Consider the following 21,332-nt stretch of genomic DNA (forward strand, 5'->3'; position numbering starts at 1 on the left):
TCATTGTTGTTTGGCGGGCCCGGGCTGGGGATTCGAACCCGCCACCTTAGGTGTATGTGGCTGGCACCTTAGCCGCTTGAGCCACAGGCGCCGAGCCAGCCAAGAGTATTCTTAATAGAGGAAGAAGGGGCATATAATTTTACATAAGAACTAATGAAATACCTTATTTTTATTATAGTTGTAATCCAGTCTTCTGGTGGTTTAAGCAAAGATGATATTGAAAATATGGTTAAAAATGCGGAGAAGTATGCTGAAGAAGACCGAAGAAAGAAAGTAATTATTTTTTGTCTTCTGTGATTCTTAGTAAAGCTGAGACATGAAAGTGGGAGTTTGGACATATCAAAGGTTGGAGGTCAGAGAAAATAATGCGATTAGTCTGTTCTTTCTCCCTTACTCATAATTTAGTTGTGGAATGAATTACATCCGAGATCCTTCAGCCCGCCTAGGACATTTATCCGGCCTGCTGGGTATTTTTGCCGACACTGCCTATCCTGATTAGCAGCATACTCATCCCAGGGCCTGCAGTCTGGCCCTCCAACTGTCTGAGGGACAGTGAACTGGCCCCCTGTTTAAAAAGTTTGCGGACCCCTTCCTTAGACCAGAATGATTTCTCTCTCCACTCTATTTTTATCCTGTAACTGTGTAGCAGATAGTTCATCTTGCTCAGTATAGACATTTACCAGACTTTGGTTCACTTATGATAAACTTGTAACTTCTCTAAGGAACGAGTTGAAGCAGTTAATATGGCTGAAGGAATCATTCATGACACAGAAACCAAGATGGAAGAATTCAAGGACCAATTGCCTGCTGACGAGGTGAATTTTCATTTACAATAACTTAAAAGAGGTTGCATGTGTTGTCACCAATGTCGGTGTAGTTCATTCTGTGGATTCTTCTGTGGTTCTTGATAAGAGTTTTATATCTTCAGAAGTTTTTGAATAGTACTTCTACATGTAATGGCACAGGAAACTTGGAAAAATAAAGATTTTTTTCTTTTTTTAAGTGCAACAAGCTAAAAGAAGAGATTTCCAAAATGAGGGAGCTCCTGGCTAGAAAAGACAGTGAAACAGGAGAAAACATCAGGCAGGCAGCATCTTCCCTTCAACAGGCATCATTGAAGCTCTTCGAAATGGCATACAAAAAGGTACAAGGGCTAAAGGGTGTTTTTTGATCCTAACTTGATTTTGTAATCTGTTCTTAATTACTGTCAACTGGTGGTTCCCTCTACAGCCATTTGTGGAATTGAAGAGTATTGGAGTTAGAAATATCCTCCTGCCTTCTTGACTGTATTCTTAGAAGTAAGGATAGTGTCAAAGGGAAAGAATCACAAAAACCACCAATAGGGCATGGGGGTAGGAGAATGAATGGAGGTGCAGTATGAGGAATATGTGGGTCCTTCACTTTTTAGTTTAACAGAGCAAACATTAAATCTGAGTGGCTCTCAAATGTTTTCTTAACAGATGGCATCTGAGCGAGAAGGCTCTGGAAGTTCTGGCACTGGGGAACAAAAGGAAGATCAAAAGGAGGAGAAACAGTAGTGAATTTTGGAGCCAAAAAGAGAACATATGAAGCTTGGGAGTGAAGAGACTTCCTGAGCAGAAATGGGCAAACTTCAGTCTTTTTACTGTGTTTTTGCAGTATTCTATATATAATTTCCTTAATTTGTAACTTTAGTGACTGTTAGCAAATGATCGTTTAATGGGCAGTAATTCCAACAGTACGAAGTTCACAATGTTCTGTCCCTAGTCTGTCATTTTTCAGCTGCATGTAGAAGAGGGTAGGACACTTTCATTATAAAGATCTAACATTGTTTTGTGCTGAAGCGGCCATATTTTCAAGGGTTGAAACCATCTCACACAACCATGAAGGTAGCCATAGACTGGGAATGAGATCTTTTTCTAGCCAAGTACTGCTGTACTGGCATTTGTGTAAAAGGGTCCTTCACCTGAGGCCTTGTAAGGCAAGCCAGCTGTGCCATGTTTGTAAGATTGGGTAGAAGAAGCTATAACAATGGAAAACTCGTAAGCTATTTATGTTAGTTAGGTACAGTTGTGAAAGGTAATAATGGGGCTCCCTAACTTTCCTGAGTCATACTTTTCTAGCTACTTTCTGGCTCTTGTCTGGCTATATCCTTGACAATTACTCTTTGATCCATTCTGGATTTTTTAAAAAATAAATATGAAAAGCAATTTGATCTCATTTGTGAGGGGTGAGCCCCTGAGAGTTAGCTTCAGGAATACAATATGACTTATGCTTACTATATTTCCCACAGGCAGAAATACAGGATTTTCTAGAACTGGCTAAAAATGTAAGAGTCAAATTTGCCCTGAGCAAAAATTTCTGGGTTCTGTTAGAAAGGAGGGAGAAGAGCTGCTAGGTAGCCATAACTCCTGTTCAGCTGCCCTCATTGATAGAACGCTGGTAGATACCAGTAAACCTGATGGTAGTATGACTTAGCCTTAAAAGGTATATTAGAATCCCCAGAGAAACAAAACCACAGAATATGCAGGGTGGACATAAAGTTCGTAAGCAATGTACTATGTCCACCTTGTATGTCCAGAATGATTTACTATGAGGAATTTAGAGGCTAAATCTCACAATCTGAACTGATGCCCCAGGAAAGCTGCTGCTAAAAAATTCCAGTCACCAGGAATGCTAAACGTGTAAATCTTAGTCCAGGTTTAGGAGATGACAGATGTCTTGGTTTAAATGAGCAGAGAATTCCAGCCTCCTCCTGCCTGCTTATTTTTGTTTGGACCTTTTAACTGTTTGGATGATGCCTACACACGGGCATGGGAAAGAGCAATGTTTTCTGGACACACACCCAGGAATGTTTAACCACCTACTTGGCGGCATCTTATATCCAAAACAGATAAAACTATCACAAAACGCAAAGAAAAAATTGATTTGGTTTTATTCTTCAGTAAAGTCTTCCTTTTTTCGTTATATTTGCTTGATTGGGTCCCAAAAGGGTCTGATTTCCTTCTATTCACAAGGTCTTTCAGGTTCAAAGTAAATGTACCCCATGGTTGTTTAAAACAAATCTGAGGGTCAACAAATCTTAGCTTGTGAAGTACACCCAGAATTATAATCTCCCTTCCTACTACTTGGGTTATTTTTAGATTTAACTGGTCTTTCCTACTTAGGCCTTTTCTTACAATAAGTTGTCACTCCTCTGCTCAAAGTTCTTCCTAAAGGCCAACAGGTTCATGTGATCTGGCCCCGTCTCTTCCTTTCTCCGAGGTTTGTTTTTTTTCTTTTTCTTTTTTGAGACAAGAGTCTCAGGCTGTCACCCTGGGTAGAGTGCAATGACATCATAGCTCACAGCAACCTCCAACTTGGGCTTGGGCTAAAACGATCCTCCTGCCTCAGTTTTTCTATTTTTAGTAGAGATGGGAGTGTTGCTTTTTGCCCAGGCTAGTCTCGAACTCATGAACTCAAGTAATCCACCTGCCTCAGCCTCCTAGAGTGCTAGGATTATAGGCATGAGTCACCACACCTGGCCCCTTTCTCCCAGTTTTATCTGTGACTTTTGTCCTTGGATAAGGAAGGTATAAAATAGCAGCACCCTCAGGTTCTTGTCATTTCTTTTTTTTACTCCTGAACTCAAGCAATCTTCCCAGCTTAACTTCCCCAAGTGCTAGTAGTAATACAAGCACAAGCCACTGTGCTCTATTTCCTATTCTTAATACCCTATTTTCCCTCTATAGCATTCATTACCATATAATTTGTCCTTCCTCTACTGAAATGTAAGCTCCACAAGACCAGAAACTTATTGTTAATTGCTATTTCCCAGTACCTAAAACAATACCTAGCACATAAACACTCAAATCTTTTGTCAAATCTCTACCACTGTCCAAAAATCAGCACAGTATGCTTTCTCCATAGAGATTAAAGTCACCTTGTTTTTTTAAGTTTATGTATGTTATGTTCATCTGTCAAAATACTAAAGATAACTTAAACCAAGCCTAGACACTAAAGTTAATTGACAAAAGATTAAAAGGTTTTAGTTTGGAAAAGAATGCAAGGACAGGCTGGGTGCGGTGGCTCAGGCCTGTAATCCTAACACCCTGGGAGCCTGAGCTCAGGAGTCTGACACCAGCCTGAGCAAGAGCTAAGATACCATCTCTACTAAAAATAGACAAATTAGCTATGTGTTGTGGGTGCCATAGTCACAGCTACTTGGGCGCCAAGAGTTTGAAGTTGCTGTGAGCTATCAGAATGCCGCAGCATTCAACCCAGAGTCAGAGTGAGACTACCTCAAACAAAAAAGAATAAACAACAGTCTTTTATGCTTCCTAGATACGGAGTACAGTTCTGCTGCAGACTTAACTCTGTGTGATGTATGGGTTATGCTATTAACCCAGATGGATTCTCTTCCCACCAAAGTCTTGCTGTATTGTCCTAGCTAGAGTGCAGCAGTATTACAGCTCACTTCAACCTCAAATTCCTGGGTTAAAGCAATCTACCTTCCTCAGCCATGGTGGGCATTCACCACCATGCCCCTCTAATTTTTCCTATTTTTAGTAGAGATGGTCTCAGTCTTGCTCACTCCTGACCTCAAGTGATCTCCCCATGTCAGCCTCCCAGAGGGCTAGGATTACATGTGTAAGCGATGGCACCCAGCCCACTTTATGAAATTTTCAAACATTTTTAGGAAAGCTATAATGGTACAATGAGCATATACATGTATATATATACCTTATATAATCACCAATTAGCATCTTGCCACAATTGCATGCTTTGCAAGTGCTTTGTTTTGTGCTTGCAGAACATTAGGACTTCACCCTAAATAATCAGCATGCATCTTATTAGAACACAACTATGAAAATCATGAAATTTAACATTGATACGATGACAATAGCCCCTATTAAAATTTCCCTGATTGCCTCAATATCAAAGGGCTTTTTTTATGTAGGATCAAAGCAAATAATTTGTTTACCTAGGAATAGTTTTCCTTTTTGTCAGACCGTTTGTTTATTGACCCTTGGTTTGGATTCACCTTACTATTTCCTTGTGTTTAAAGTCTGGTACACATCAGTAGAACCAGTACATAGATATGTCCTGATCAATACATGGCATATCAATTTATTAACAGTATGAAAGAAATAGAGCAAACATCTTATTTTCCCTGAGAATTGATATGCTGTTTGCTCTATTTCTTTCATACTATTAAGTAATCTGTAAGGGTGGCTTAATTTTTAAGTACACTTACAGTAGAGGTTCTAAAGCAGCAAGGAAGCAGTGGAAATAAAAGCAAAATTCTTAACAGATAGTGTGCATGAGAAGATTGGGCATGAAGAGACAACCCAAATTTTGGAAATAAACCATTTCAAGAAAAGCCCCTTTGGGCCAGGTCCTTGATGGCATTGGCTCACACCTGTAATCCTAGGAACACTCTAGGATGCCAGAACAGGTGGATTACCTGAGCTCAGGAGTTCTGAGACCAGCCTAAGCAAGAGTGAGACCCCCATCTCTACTAAAAATAGAAAAAATTAGCCAACCATGGTGGTGTGTACCTGTAGCCCAGCTACTCAGCTGGAAGAAGGGTCGCTTGAGCCCAAGAATTTAGAGATTGCTGTGAGCTCTCATGCCACAGCACTCTACAAGGACAACATAGTGAGAAGGTCTCAAAAAAGGACTTGGCACCTGTAGCACAGCAGTTATGGCCTCAGCCACATACACCGAGGATGGTGGGTTCAAATCTGGCCTGGGCCAGCTAAACAATGATAACTGCAACAAAAAATAGCCGGGCGTTGTGGCAGGTGCCTATAGTCCCAGCTACTTGGGAGGTTGAGGCAAGAGAATCATTTAAGCCCAAGAGTTGGAGGTTGCTGTGAGGTATGACACTACAGAACTCTACTGAGGGCAACATTGTGAGACACTGTCTCAAAAAAAAAAAGACTTCACCATTTCAGATACCACTGCAAGTCCTTTCTCTTCTCTACTTCTTAGGCTCCTTTGTTAAAAGATGTGTCCTCCCCACTTTCCTGGCCAAAATGACACTCCTAGGAACAAATATGATACATGAACTATAGGGCCACTCACGTTACTCTCTGAATACTATTCCCCTCTACCTCCACTCATTACGAATGTCACCTATATTCCAATATTTAACTTGAATCTGTTAAGAGCTGGGAAAGGTTTGAGATGAAGAAAAATGCCTTCATTCTTCAGAGAATCTGAAGATAAGTTACATATTCTGTTCTGACCATATAATAGTATATGATTTTTATATTACAGGATGTTCCTTAATGCTGAATGGTCATGGCCATATTTAAAAAGCTGCCTCCTTGATGAAGGAACTAGCATCCCTCCCAACTCCACTCTCTAATCTCTTCCACTAGACACCACCCAGTCTTTGCCTCTAATGTACTGATTACAATTCCAAATGCAAAGATAGGGAATTTGGAGTAACTAGGCAAGGAGTATGGGGGGGCTACAGTTAACCTGCCTGGGTCTGCAATATTCTAAGTTTCTAGAATTCAAAGGCTAACAAGCAGCAATCCTACCTGAGATGTCATCATGCTTATAGCAGAGTGAGTCACACAGAATAAAGCCTGTGAGTTGGTGTAGAAAGCTTGTAAAACCTTCAGTGTTAAACTCAAGAAATTTAAGCAGGAAAGGTAGAGCAAGGCAACCTTATATAAAAAGCAGGAACCTGGGGTAAGAAGAATGAAGTAAAGATGCTCTTGGGATACAGATTCCTATTCAGTAAGTAGTGTTTATAACTATTAAAGATAGTGCTACTAAGCACAGTCAATGCACATACATAGAGTGAACACATGCCAAAAATTACAAAATGGAACCTAAGGAATAGATTCCATCTTGAGAAGTCATTTCCTGGAGATGTGCCCCACCAAAGTCTATGCCTCCCACCCTATGAAAATAGGTAATGAGAGACGGGGTGCGGTGGCTCACCCCTGTAATCCTAGCACCCTGGGAGGCCAAGGTGGGTTGATTTGCCTGAGCTCACAGGTTCAAGACCAGCCTGAGCAAGAGTGAGACCTCATCTCTAAAAACAGCTGGGTGCTGTGGCAGACACCTGTGAGATGCCAGCTACTTGTGATGCCGATAGAAGAGAATCGCTGAAGCCCAAGAGTTTGAGGTTGCTGTGAGCTGTGAAACCACAGCATTCTATACCAGGGCAACAAAGTCAGGCGCTGTCTCCAAAAAAAAAAAAGAAGAAAAAAAAAGAAAATAGAGCTTGGTACCTATAACTCAGTGGTTAAGGGAGCCAGCCACATACACCTGGGGTGGCAGGTTCAAACCCAGTCCAGGCCTCCTAAACAACAATGACAAGTGCAACAAGAAAATAGCTGGCATTGTGGCAGGTGCCTGTAGTCCCAGCTACTTGGGAGGCTGAGGCAGGAGAATCGCTTAAGCCAAAGAGTTTGAGGTTGCTGTGAGCTGTGTCACCACAGCACTCTACCAAGACAAAAAAAAATAGTTAATGAGGTCACTGTATGATATAATGTACTGGACATTGAACATGGGAGTTGGAAAGCCATAAACAAGCTCTGTGACAGAGCAAGTCCCCTTCACCTTTCCCATGTATGAAAAGGAGGTGCTATCTTCATCTCCCAAAGTATGCACAAAGTTGATAAAACATACAAGAAAGTATTCAAAGACCATACACATGCAATTACATAATTGACATCACTACTTAATGCCTCATAAGCAATCTCAAGCTTTATAGGCCCAGGATGAAATTCTTAACCATGCTCCCCAATCTGCACCTCACCTTTCCCATCTCAGTAAATGTTAGCATTTCAGTACTCGGAGCCCCATTCTTCCTCATCCACATCAGTCGTCATCCCATCCTATCCATTCTTACCGTAACATATATCATTATCCATTCACTTCCATCTGCACGGTCACTTTAGGCGAAAATCGTCTCTCACATGATACTGAAGAAGCCAAAATGGGTCCCTACACCTTCTCCTGTGCTCTCTCCAATTCAAGCCACAGCTTTAATCATTTTAAGCTATCCATTTGTTCTTAAGAGAAAAAATGTCAAAACTCCTAAGCCTGGCTTTAAAGCCCATACATAATCTCTTCCCTTGCTCTTTCCTCACCACTCTCCCCACGCCTGACCTTGCTCTTACAAGGAACTACACTTTTGTAGTTCCTCAAATGTGCTCTGCTCCCTCTTAAATTCCTACTCATCCTTTGGGTCTCACTTCTGAGTTGGGCCCCGTGTAATACACTCTGAGAATACCTTGAAGTGCTTAAGTATTTGTGCAATAATTTTATTATACAAAAGTTTAAAATTACAAAGGGTTAGAAACCTAATTAGCGATAAGCTCCACCAATGAAGGCACACTGTTGGTTCATCTCTATATCTATAGGAAAACGGGATCTAGCACGCGCGGTCTGGGCTCAAATAAATGAACCCAAATGACGTGAGAAGAGACATAAAATAGCCAACTAAAACACCTAACTCAAAGACTAAGTTCTAACATGTATACATACAGCGCCCATTTTGGTTCAACACTCTCCACAGCTCAGACCCCACCACACATGGCTCAGGCCCCCAGCCCATGGCAGCTCCTGCTTTCACCCTACAAAGTTCAAACGAACCTATCCTAGCACTAGCGCGACAGGGAACATGCCTCTTTGTCCCGGACCACTCAGGACAGGTTCCTAATCCAGACCTCCTGGCCGGGACTCTTAACACTAGTCTATACACCCGTGATGCAAACAGGTTCGAGCATTCCGTCAGCAACGAACCAGCTCAGCGCGACGCACTTCTTTGAGGTTTCTCAAGCACCATTCAACCCGTGTATCGGGGCCGATCACCTAACTTTGCGTTGCAGAGCCTTGGATGTCCGCTCTTTTCCTGGAAGAGGGATGGGAAATACGAAGACCTCAATCCTCGCTCTTTAAGATCAATTCCTATTCGAGCCTGGCGGGGCTCTGAGTAAATTCTCGCGAGAGCCACCGGCTTCCGCCCGCTTCCTAGTCTCGCTTTGCCGGGCCGGAAGAACATTTGTACCTCCCGCCCACGGCCCCTACCTCACAAGGCCGCGCGGCCCCAGCTGCGGCCAATCCGCGGGCTCATTGGAAGCCGCGGTGCGGAGAGCCAATGGAAAGTCGCGGGGTGCGCAGAGCTTCCCTTCACCCGCACCGACCCCCTCCCTTCCGCCCGCCGTCTTCCACTCCGCCCCTGGCGGAGGAAGTGATGTCACAGGCCCCATGTGAGCGGATTGCAACACATGCAGCTGCCTGGAGAGAGGGAGCCGGTGTCCTACGTCAGAGCCGCCGCCGCCGCGGAGCCGCCGCCGGGGAGGAGCAGCCGCTGCCGCCCAGGACTGGGCCCTTAGGTAAGGCACGGGAAGGGAAAGGCTAGCAACCCATGCGGCGGACAGCGCGGGGAGGGGGGAGAGGAGGGCCTCTCGGGGGTGGCGAGGAAGGGGGCCTCTCTGCCCCAGCGGCGGCGCTAACTCTGTGGTCTTGGTGTCTCCGGGCCCCGCCGGGCCGCTCTAGGGAGGAGGAGGCGAGAAGATGGCGGACGACCCCAGTGCTGCCGACAGGAACGTGGAGATCTGGAAGATCAAAAAGCTCATTAAGAGCTTGGAGGCGGCCCGCGGGTGAGCGCCGCGTCCGGCCCCCCCGTGCCCTCTCGGTTCCCGGACCCCTCAGGATGACCGCCCCCGCGCCGCATGGCCGGATGAGGAGAACCAGGCACTGGCCAACTCCCGCCTTCTGGACCTCTGGGTAGTAGCCCCCGACCTAGGGGCGAGGGTCGGCGTGGCTAGCCCGAGAAAGGGGTCTTTTCCCCTCTTGGGGGTAAGGGGTCTGCGTTCCCCAGACTCAGGCCATTCGGCCCCACTTGTGGTAGGCTACCGCTACTTTTGTACCTCTCCCAGGCCCTTAAATCCAGCTCCTCCTGTTCGGGCTCCGGGTGCTGCCACCCGACTCGAGTGCTGTTGGGAGAAAGGGCTCGGCCTTCCTTTCTGAACGCCCGTTCCTGATTTCCTCTATCCTTCTCACTTCACGTTTCTCAACAAGGCCACGTTAAAATGGCTTCTTCCTCCTGGGCTTCTGAGGCCCAGGTAGGTGAAGTTTGGATGGGACAGGAAAGAGAGGTGGCCAGGGACAAACTCGTTCTGACTCCCTCTGATTTCTCTGGGTCTTCCACCTCTCCGAAGATGCCTTTCCTCAAGTCTTCTCATTACTCCGGAGCTTCCTGGTTTTAGCTGTTGAGGACCCCCCTATAAACTGAAAATGACAACGTGTGTGGGATGTAGTTGGCAGGATAGGTTCTGGTTGACGAATTTTTATGTGTATATCCAGGAGAAATGGATTAGTGGTCTGTTTGATATGAGCTGTTAGCAACAGAGTTCCTGTTGGTATTGCTCTGGGACTTTGGGGGCTATCACTGTAGAATTGCCTAATATACTGATGCTTGTTGAAATTGAGAACCCAATTAAGTGGGCTTATGAGCCTTGTAAGTTTTGATAAGAAACTGTAAGTGTGTCGGTTGTGGGAAGAGTAGGCTAGATAAAATTAGCCATATGTGCTTTTTTGTTGTTGTTAATGTTGCTCGTTTAAGGAAGGTGTGCCAGAAGTATTCCTGTTTCCTCACTTTATTACTTTATTTTGTTCCTTTCACGGTTGTAGAAACTTTTTACTTACAGGAAGTGGCCTGAAAAAAAAAAGTGTTTGGAACATTACATACTTGTGTGTCTGAGCATTCTTAGAATAGCAGAGTGGCCTGCCCCAGGCCATGTGGAAAGTTGATTTCAGCACAAGAGTTAGACATTCTGGTTTCTGGGTCAGGTTTGTCACTTATGAGTAGATTTGCAATGATAGGATGACCTTCCCTCCAAGCTCTTCATTATTACTATTCTATGAGATGGGCTATTAATTCTGCTAATGACCCAGGGTTAACAGGCAACATTTGGTATGTTTTTGTCTTAATAAATTAGCAGCAGTTCTGTTTGGAAAGGAATGACACTCCTGAAAGTTTAGCCCTATTCAGTGACTTGGACTTTTGCTCATTCCTTTTTCGGTGTACTGGAGAAACATAATTATAATATGAACTGAAAGTAGCAAATTTTTCTTTAGGTTTTTTTTTTAATTTAATGGAAATTCAGTTCTGTTTAATAATCTTATGGGAACTTATGCCATGTGCTAGAGTGAATTATTATTCTCAAAATGTGAGAATACCATACAGAAAGGGTAATATAGGTCATGACCCATTATGATGCACTACCAGGAGTTAGTCAGGTTCTTTTGTTTCACTAGGATTTTCTGTTGTGTTACTTGAAGACTTCAGTTGAGTAGTGGCATTTATAAATTGTGGTTGTTGGAGTGGTGTTTAAATTTGGATATGATTTGTGGGTTGGTTCTGGTATTAGTTTCATTTGCAGGTAGATGCATACATTATGTTTCCAAAGCAGTCAAATGTAAGAATTTACCACTGTAATTTGTCTATTATCTGAGTGAAGTAACATTGAAAATAACACTGCTTAATAAGTAACAGCATTCCTTTCTACTACTTGATTATGAAAGCTCATTCTTAAATTTGTTCTTAGCCATGTTACCTGAAACTTTTAAACCCCTCTTTAAAGCTTTTGAAGCCTTTACTTCTTTGTTTAGCAAAGTTGAGTAAAGTTTAAAAGCATACTAAAAATGAAGTTCTTAGGCACAACTTGTCTTCCAAGTGATGAAGTTTAGACATTTTAGACAGGATTAAGCTATCTAAAATATCTGGAAAATCTTTCTCTAACAATGTTATTAATAATTGTCCTACTTTGCTTTTAATCGGGATTTGGTTGCATCTTCATCTCATGAAATTTTAAGATTTTTGGCCATCTGTGAGAATTGGTAAGGGAGGCAGAAGTTTCTTAATACATACCAATTTATTTGGGGGAATAGCAAGATTGTGTTTTCATTGCAGAGTTGTGTTAAAGTCAGGCTCTGGACTTTCATAGGTAGTGTGTATAGTGAGAAATGTTTTTTCTTTTTTACCTAATGCTAAAGTATTTTTAGGAGAATTATAAGGGGCTTTAAAGACAAACTGGATACCAGAATGAATCCTTGTATGCTATTGTTTTGGGGCACTCTGTAGGTTTCACAAGAAAACTAAGGTTGTGTTCAAACATGTTTATTAGCAGAAGATAGTGAGACTTAGTGGTGGATTAACATAATTATTTTAGAAATGGAAAAGCACTCATCACTGGTGTAGAATTCTGGGCAGCAGAATCAGGGATTGGTTTGGTTTTAACAATGGTTATTAAAATATGCTAGAACAGGAGTAATTTTGAAATTAAGATGGTCAATATGTGAGTATCTCTTTATATATGACCCCAACACTAATAAATTATATCTGAGTAGAGCAGCTGTATCTTGGCAAAATTATTTATTGAACACTTAGCAACACTTAGTGTTACAGGTTCTTTTCTAAGCAATACATCATTAAGCCATTGAATCTTCACCATAACTGTTACCACCATTTGATAGATAAGGCAACTGAGGTTGAGAGATAGGTAAGTTGTCCAAAGTGTTGCTGAGCAAAAATGTATTAGAGTCCAGGGCTCAAACCCATGTTGTTGTACTGAGTATTGGATGTATCTTATGTTTCAAAAAAAAAAACAAGACTAAATTTCCTTAAAATGGGATCTGAGCTATAACACCCTATTTTATGTTATGTCAGTAGAAGAGCATGTAATACAAGCCAGATTTTACTAATATGGGGGACTTAAACATTCTATTTGTAACCAGCATTATACATAATCTTCTGAGTTGAAAAGTGTTCATAATTATAAAGCTGAATTTTAAGTTGGGTGTGGAGCTTTCCAGTGTGGTTTCAGATAAGCTTGGTTGAACGTTAGTTTGTATGCATTAGTAAAATCACCAAGCAATTCTTTTGGTATACATAGGCTACATGTAAAGTGGGTGGTACTTCTGTTCCTAGTATATTCTCAACAGTTGGCTTATGAGGACAAATGTATACATAAACCAAAACTGGAACAAGGGCTGTGTGAGTGGAACTATGGTTGTGAATATCTTGAAAAAGTAAACTAAAGCAGAAAAACAGACTGGAGTTTTTTCCCCTAGTGTTTTCTGAGCAGGCAGGAGGTAGCCCCAGAAATAGTGTTGGAGGCTTTAGAGTAGCGGTTCTCAGCCTGTGGGTCGCAACCCACAGGAACTGTATTAAAGGGTCGTGGCATTAGGAAGGTCAAGAACCACTGTTTTAGAGTATAAAGGTAATAAAATCATAACTAGAGGCTGGGCACATAATTGTAGCACTTTGGAAGGCCAAGGCAGGAGGTTCATTTGAGGTCAGGTGTTTGAGACCAGCCTGAGCAAGAGCAAGACCCCATTTCTACAAAAAAATAGAAAAGTCAGCCAGGTGTTGTGGCGCATGCTTGTAGTAAGTACCAGCTATGGGTGAAGCTGAGGGCCAGGAGTTTGAGGTTGCATTGAGCTATGATGATGCCACTGCACTCTAACTTAGAAGGAGACCCTGTCTCCAAAAAAAAAAAAAAATCAGAGCCTGTTCTAGCTGAGGACGGTGGTGAATGTGACAAAGGGATGGATAATGTTGATCTCAGTTAAATTGTATCTGTAAAATGTTAGAATACTTTTTTTTAACCTTAATCAGGGAGCCTTGTATATTTCCAATATGGTGAATGCTGGCTCAGATGACTCTCATAGCCTTCATCCCATATTTGAAGATCAGTGTAGCTTGCAGATGCTCATGCTGTGGTCTTAGCAGTTTTGTTTGTGGGGGTTTTTTGTTTGTTTTTGAGACAGTCTTGCTCTGTCATTTGGATTAGAATGCAGTGATGTCATCATAGTTCACTGGAACTTCAACTCTTGGGGTCAGGTGATCCTCTTACCTTAGCCTCGTGAGTATCTGGCAGAGGCATGTACCACCACGCTGGCTTTTTTAAAAATTATGTTGCTCAGGCTGGTCTCCAACTCCTGGCCTCAAGAGATTGCTCCCCAATTACAAGCATGAGTGGTCTTTGGGTTTTTAAAAAATCGTTAAGTTAAAAATAATTTGCAGGGCTCAGGCCTGTAATCCTAGCACCCTGGGAAGCTGAGGCAGGTGGATTGCTTGATCTCAGGCATTTAAGACCAACCTGAGCCAGAGCAAGACCCCATCTCTGGGGTCCTGGATGCTGTCGCAGGAACCTGTACTCCCAGCTACTCAGGAGGCTGAGGCAAGAGAATCACTTGAGCCTGTGAGCTGTGATACCACAGCATTCTACCAAGGGTGATAAAATGAGAAACTGTCAAAAAATAAAAAATAATGGTTATAAACAAATCTACTTATCCAGTTATACCTTTGAATAAAACAACCTCCTTTTATTGTCTCTTTAAAAATAAATAAATAAATAAATAACTTGTCCATTTCTTAACTGTGAAGGAAATAATAATTACTATCTGGTCATACACGACTGTTTTTCCTGCCCCTAAATATAACCATTTTTTAAGAATCTGTACAGAATTCCTCCGGTTATGTTAAATTAAAAATAAATAATTTTATGAGATCATTGAATATGTTAAATTTTTAAAAATCTTACATATAGGTAATATGAGCAGAGTTTTAATTTTTTCTCTTTCTGTATATACTCGAAGGACTAATTGTAACTAAAGTGATAATTTGTGGTCTTTCGTACAACTACCTGAACCATCGAAGGTTCAAGCTCTTAAAGAGGCCCTTTTTTCTTTCTTTCTTTCTTTCAAGACAGAGTCTCACTTTTTCACCCTTGGTTGAGTTCTGTGGCATCATAGCTCACAGCAACCTTAACATCTTGGGCTCGAGTGATTCTCTTATCTCAGCCTCCCAAGTAGCTGGGACTACAGGTGCCTGCCACAGCACCCACCTATTTTTTTTTTTTTTTTTAGAGACAGGGTCTCAGTCTGGCTCAGGCTGGTCTCAAATCTGTAAGCTCAGGCAGTCCACCTGCCTCGGCCTCCCAAGTACTGGGATTAGAGGCGTGAGCCATCATGCCCGGCCCTAAAGAGGCCCTTTTTCTCTCCTCTATTCCAGCTTGTTCCAGTCCCCCAGTCTCTGGGGGTTAGACAAATAAAAGACCGCATGAGAAAAAAGTCAAGAATTAGAATAGTTTAAGTTTTATGAGAAGAGATGAATGTAGAGCAGACAACTATAAAAGTCTTAGCGTCTTACTCTTTCCAAGTTTTGGTTTCCACATAGGTAGTTATGAACAATAATCTTGCATTGGGTGGTGACAGTTGATAATTCCAATTAAAATACTTAGCACTACATTTGCCACATGGAGAGTACTCTGCAGATGTTCGCTCTTTTGTATGTACAAACATTAATCCTGTAGAAATAGCCCAATGTAGAGTTACACTGTATGTGTCCCAAAGGTAACCCCATAAAGTCACCATACACAGGGGAAATGGGAAATTGTAGCTAAATGTACCTTTCTTTGCAAAATATACCCTATGTGTGGGCCACCTCTTTGTAAAATTTTGTAATGAATATTTTGTAATTATAGCTACAATTTCCCATTTTCCCTGTGTATGGTGCATTTATGGACAACCTTTGGGATACCTTGTATTATTAAAGTGGCAACTGAGATGCAATTAAGAGGTCTGAACCATGAGAAAAGAGAGAAATAAATAGGTGGTAAAGGGAAGAGGGAAGATGAGAATATATGTGACAGCATATTGTGGTATTCATAAGTTTCCTCCAAGTGTCATAGGCTGCCTGCCTTAACTCAGAACTACTCCTAACAGCTCTTATATTCTGGCATGGTGTTCTATGCACTGTGGACCCAATGAACAATTAACTCTCTGTGAATTTCAAGTCTTGACAGACTTCTCATTGTAATAGCAGATTGACTTATCCTTCCAGGGAAGGAAGGCTTACTCTGGACACACTCCCAGGTAACCAAGGGTACCTAACGAGAATACCATTTAAGGCAGAGTACAGTGTTGGTTATAGGTCTGTCTCATCCTCTTTTTCTTTGAACTTGGGGTTCAGGGTATGCTGTGTGCAACACAACCCCCTGGGAAGATGTTTGGTTGTGAAAAAACTGTCAGTTTTGCAGTAGGGCAAAGTGATCTCAGATCCTATTCAGAGAGTAGGACAGAGAAATTTACCTAAGTAGTAGGTATTTCCTCTAAGTCTAGTCTATTCTCTAGGAATCTTGGAATAGAACCTTCTCCTAAGATACATTCTGTAAGTGTCTTTAATTCTTCAACAGCCTGCTATCTTGGGGGTGGGGGCGGGGATTAGGGAGGTTCAATGCTCTTTTTTTCCAGCAGGTTAGAAACTAAGAATCTGAGGGTTCTGGCTGGGACATTCTCCTCAGAGCATGAGGAAGCATTCTGTCTGATAGCAGCTTTATCTTACGTCATTTGAAACACTTTGGACCCTTGCCCACTGTTTTTACTCTTGTCACAATGCATCTCCCCACTCCCCAGAGACCCTGTGGTGGGCAGAGGGATGTCCACATCTGTAATGTTAATTGGATGGTAATGACCCCCCCCCCCCCAATCAGGTTCAGAGACTTGACATTTTCAGGTATCTGACAGCTGGTTCTTGAGTTGCAGATAACTGTATGTTTTGGGCCTGTACGCTTCTGTTTTCACATTTTCATATGCTCTTCACAAATACCCATTAGAAGAATGATCATATTTGAAATGAAAGATTCTTTTTTCTGCTATGTTTATGACCTTATAGACTAGATTTTTCCCAAAACACACATCTAAATATATAAAAAATAAAGCCTACATATGCACTTTTAGCCAATCATCAAACATCTGCTATGAATTGGGCACTAGACATTGTAGAAGTGTGTAATAAAATGAGAACGTGGCGTGTTGCACTTCAGAGTGATAATATAAACCATTGCCAGCCTCATGTTTAGTAAGCACAGAATAACAGTACATGTTGAAGGAGGTTGAGTAAAAGGAGATGATTAGGTCTTGAATGAAGTGTTGAATATTGTCAAAAAGGAAAAGCAATTATGTATACTCAGGCAAAAGTTAGCAAATTTTCAAAGCCAGGAAAGTGTTGTCAGAGAATGTTACTTTGGACATTGGTGTTATTTGGTTGATACAATATCTGATACAATGATGGGTTGGAGCTGTAACTGATCTACAACTTTGACATTGTAAATGAAATTTATTCTTGATTAAAAGCCAGTTGGCCTAAAATTAGATCCAAAGTTTTGTGTTGCTTGGTGAGCTGTCAGAGTATTGAAACAGTGCAGAGCATTTGCACATCTGTTGGTAAAGATGGCATTGACAGAGTTAAAGACAGTCCCAACACAAGTTTGCTTTTCAGCCCAGATAAACTTTAGTTTGCAAGAAATGAAAGTGTATTGATCTCCAAACATTAATTCCTTAATGCCTCTGATATTTTTAACTTTTTACTGAAGGGGGGGGGGGTTCTTCCTTTTGAGCTACCCTATTTTTTTTTTCTTTCTTTCTTTTTTTTTTTTTCAGTTTTTGGCCAGGGCTGGGTTTGAACCCACCACCTCTGGCTGACACCCTACTCCTTTGAGCCACAGGTGCTGCCCAGAGCTACCCTATTTTCTGGTATCTTCTGGCTGTCCTAAGTCTAGTGGAGCAAGGTGGATCCTTAGGAAAGATGCAGGAGTTAGAGGTTCATAACTGAGATGTATTTTAATTAAGTAATGAAATGAGTTTTCTGAAGATGGATAGATGAATAGCATAGATTTTGATTCCTCAAAATAGCTCTGAGGAAAGCCATTATTGCCATTTCACAGATGAAGAAATTGAAGTGCAAAGAGAATAAGTAGCTCTCTGTTATTGCAGCCTGCCAGAATCTTTTCCCACTTTTCTTATTTCAAAGTCTGTGTTCCTAACTTACATGCCACTGCCTTGCTCTTTGATAGGTATTTCTGAAAGAAAGGCTGTTGGCCAAAGAGATTTGCAATTTACTAGAGGAGTAGGTGTGCTGAGAGATAGGTGCAATGATAAAAGGAAAACAGGTATACTATTTATAAAACTACTTGAGTACTGAGCATGATTATTCTTTTTTTTTTTTTTTTTTGAGGCAGAGTCTCAGTGTGTTGCCCTTGGTAGAGTGCTATGGCATCACAGCTCACAGCAACCTCTAACTCTTGGGCTTAAGCGATTCATTTTACTCAGCCTCCCTAGTAGCTGGGACCACAGGCACCTGCCACAACACCTGGTTGGTTTTTTTGCAGTTATCGCTGTTTACCTGGCCCAGGCTGGGTTCGAACCTGCCAGCCTTGGTGTATATGACTGGTGCCTTAATCACTGTGCCGTGGTCGCTGAGCTGAGCATGTTTATTCTTAATGAGCATCAGTGGTGAGGGAAATAACAAATAACTTGTTGCCAAATCCCTCCCTAGAAGCTCTTTTATGTATTAGATGAACAGGAAAGCTATAACTTTTGCTTTATTTAGAAAGTACTTCCATAGTGGTCAAAAAAGAAAGGACTTTATAGGGTCCTGTGTAAAATATTGGTAGCAAGTTCCTAACACTGATTGTGATTGCACTCTCCAGCTCTACGCTGTTTATGAGAACACTAAAGAAATTTTCCAGGTTCGGCTGCTCCCTGGTGGAATATTCCACTAGGTTAGTTTTATAAAATTCATTTAATTATTTTTTTTAAGGGAAATGCCTATAATTGTAGGAAAAGTACTACTCTGCCAGATATGTACATTTTTGTTTTAGATGTCAATAATCCTTGTGCCTTTAAGGATAAAACACTAAAAATGAATCTTTGCAAACTTTCTGCTGAAAAATGGGCATCTGAGTTATACTGTACCCTAGAATAGAGGCTGCTTTAATATCTAGTAAGTTCTGATCTTTCTGTCTTTTTTCTTTTAGTAATAACATCTGACCCTAAGATTGATTGCAGAAACTAATTTCAGATAACTTTTCTAGACTCTGAACAATAACTGGAGCCTCAAACTATCCCCCTGGCAGAGTGCCATGGCATCACGCTCACAGCAACCTCCAACTCCTGGGCTCAAGCGAGTCTCCTGCCTCAGCCTCCCAAGTAGCTGGGACTACAAGCACCCACCACAACGCCTGGCTATTTTTTGGTGCCATCATCGTTGTTTGGCGGGCCTGGGCTGGGGATTCGAACCTGCCACCTTAGGTGTATGTGGCTGGCGCCTTAGCCGCTTGAGCCACAGGCGCCGAGCCCTAGTTTGATATTCTAATCATATTCTTTGTAAAAGACAGCCCTGCCTGGGCATGGGCATGATGGCTTATTCCTGTAATCCTAGCTAACGCTTTATGAGGCCAGGGCGAGAAGATTATTTGAGGCCAGGAGTTCAAGATCAGCCTGAGCAACATAGAAAGCTAATTTTTTTTTTTTTTTCTAAGACAGAGTCACACTTTGTTGCCCTTAGTAGACTGCTGTGGCCTCATAGCTCACAGCAACCTCAAACTCTTGGGCTTAAGTGATTCTGTTGCCTCAGCCTCACAAATAGCTGAGTTCCTGCCAAAATGTGTGGCTATTTTTCAAGACAAGGTCTCGCTTTGGCTAAGGCTGGTCTCAAACCTGTGAGCTCTGGCAATCCACCGCCTCAATCTCCCAAGTGATGGGATGACTGGCATGAGCTAGCACACCCAGCCAGAAAGCTAATTTTTAAAATCACCTGGGTATGGTGGTGTGGGCACCTGTAATCCCAGCTATTTGGGAGGCTGGAGCAGGAGGAATGCTTGATCTTAGGAGTTTGAAAACAGGCAGTTCTATTCACCCCCTAACCTGCTTCGTACATAGTGGCAGCAGTGGAGTTAGGGTGGCTTTAAGGTGATGATCAACAGAAGTAAAAAGAAGACACTTTAGAAGTGTTATGTAAAAGCCTAATAGTTTGAGCTTTTTAGTGAACTTAAAACTGGAGACAGTCATTTTGAGGCAAATGTTAGCTCCTCTTCAAGGATTGGCAAGTTTTTTGTTTCATTGGTAACTTAGAATAAATTGCTGGTAAATGCTTGGAAGAGAGTATGTAGAGAAGTCCCTGGTTTTGATGTTAGGAATTATTCATTCATGAGCATCATATGCTAGATGATTTTTGTTCTCAAAAAGCTTATATACACCTAGTATAAGCAATGTGTTTTTTCATTATTTGCTACTTGATGGAAGAGAAAACAGAAGTCACATGTCAAGTCCCTTTGGAGTGAATGACCCTGGCTTAGAGTACAGAGCCCATGCCAAAAATGTAGGATAAGGCTACTTAAGCTTTTATATAATATAGCTAATGAAAGTTTTAGAGCAGAATGACTCTAGAGTTATTATAATCCCTTATGATACACTACAAAGAGCAGAGTTTCCAGTGTTCTGGCCATACTACTGTTTTTGGTTTAGTTCTTTTGTTCTGTGGAAGATTTGGCAAGTCTGTAATCCCATAAAAGTGACCATCAGCCACCACAAAATTAATTCTTACCTCTCTGGACTTGGATTCAAATAAGACTTCCATGACCTGACAGTACTTCTGTGCCCTTGCCCCATTTATAGCTGTACTGTAATAGTTCTTGCTGACTTGTACTATTAAAAGGGGGTGGGGAAAAGATGATAACTGCCTCTATCTAGTTACCATTTAGTGATAACTTATTACCTGCTATTCAGGCTAGATGCTTGACCTACCTTACAGAGCCCTTATGACCTCGTGAAGTAAGTAAAAAGTGAGACCATGGGGTAGCAGTGCCTGTGCCTCAGTGGGTAAGGACACCAACCCCATATACCGAGGATGGCGGGTTCAAACCAGCCCTGGCCAAACTGAAACAAAAAAATAGCCGAATGTTGTGGTGGGCACCTATAGTCCCAGCTACGCTACTCGGGAGGCTGAGGCAGGAGAATTGCCTAAGCCCAGGAGTTGGAGGTTGCTGTGTGATGCCACGGCACTCTACTAAGGGTGATAAAATGAGACACTGTCTCTACCAAAAAAAAAAAAAAAAATGAGACCATGGGGATTTATGTAATTTCTAATGTATGTCATGTAGCCATTAAATGATAGGACAGGATGTCAACCTGAATCTGCCTAATTCCAAAAGCCTGTGCTCCTCCTTTTCTGTTTCCATATTAAACCCATATCAAAAAAATCACCTTGGGCTCGGCACCCGTAGCTCAGTGGTTACGGTGCAAGCCACATACACCAAGGCTGGTGGGTCTGAACCCAGCTCGGGCCAGCTAAAGAACAATGACAACCGCAACAAAAAATAGCCGGGCACTGTGGTGGGGCCCAGCTACTTGAGAGGCTGAGGCAGGAGACTCACTTAAGTCCAAGAATCACCTTTGTTTAAAAGTTTAAACTGGCTCGGCGCCTGTGGCTCAAGCTGCTAAAGGCGCCAGCCACATACACCTAAGGTGGCGGGTTCGAATCCCCAGCCCGG

General features: G+C 42.1%; 2 protein-coding genes across 2 annotated transcripts in view; both read left to right on the forward strand.

The window, feature by feature from the left end:
* Positions 1-2,946, forward strand: part of HSPA9 (heat shock protein family A (Hsp70) member 9) — a 24,169-nt gene extending 21,223 nt beyond the window's left edge. Inside the window, exons 14-17 of the mRNA XM_023514654.1 lie at positions 179-273; positions 723-815; positions 1,004-1,144; positions 1,461-2,946. Coding sequence (XP_023370422.1) covers positions 179-273; positions 723-815; positions 1,004-1,144; positions 1,461-1,538 — 407 coding nt within the window. The 3' untranslated portion in view covers positions 1,539-2,946. The remainder of the gene's footprint in view (positions 1-178; positions 274-722; positions 816-1,003; positions 1,145-1,460) is intronic.
* A 6,176-nt stretch (positions 2,947-9,122) lies between these two features.
* ETF1 (eukaryotic translation termination factor 1) overlaps positions 9,123-21,332 on the forward strand; it is a 38,153-nt gene continuing 25,943 nt past the window's right edge. Inside the window, exons 1-2 of the mRNA XM_023514659.1 lie at positions 9,123-9,326; positions 9,490-9,593. Coding sequence (XP_023370427.1) covers positions 9,508-9,593 — 86 coding nt within the window. The 5' untranslated portion in view covers positions 9,123-9,326; positions 9,490-9,507. The remainder of the gene's footprint in view (positions 9,327-9,489; positions 9,594-21,332) is intronic.

This window comes from Otolemur garnettii, unplaced genomic scaffold, assembly GCF_000181295.1.
Source record: "Otolemur garnettii isolate 467f Iridium unplaced genomic scaffold, OtoGar3 scaffold00003, whole genome shotgun sequence".
Lineage (NCBI taxonomy): Eukaryota > Metazoa > Chordata > Mammalia > Primates > Galagidae > Otolemur > Otolemur garnettii.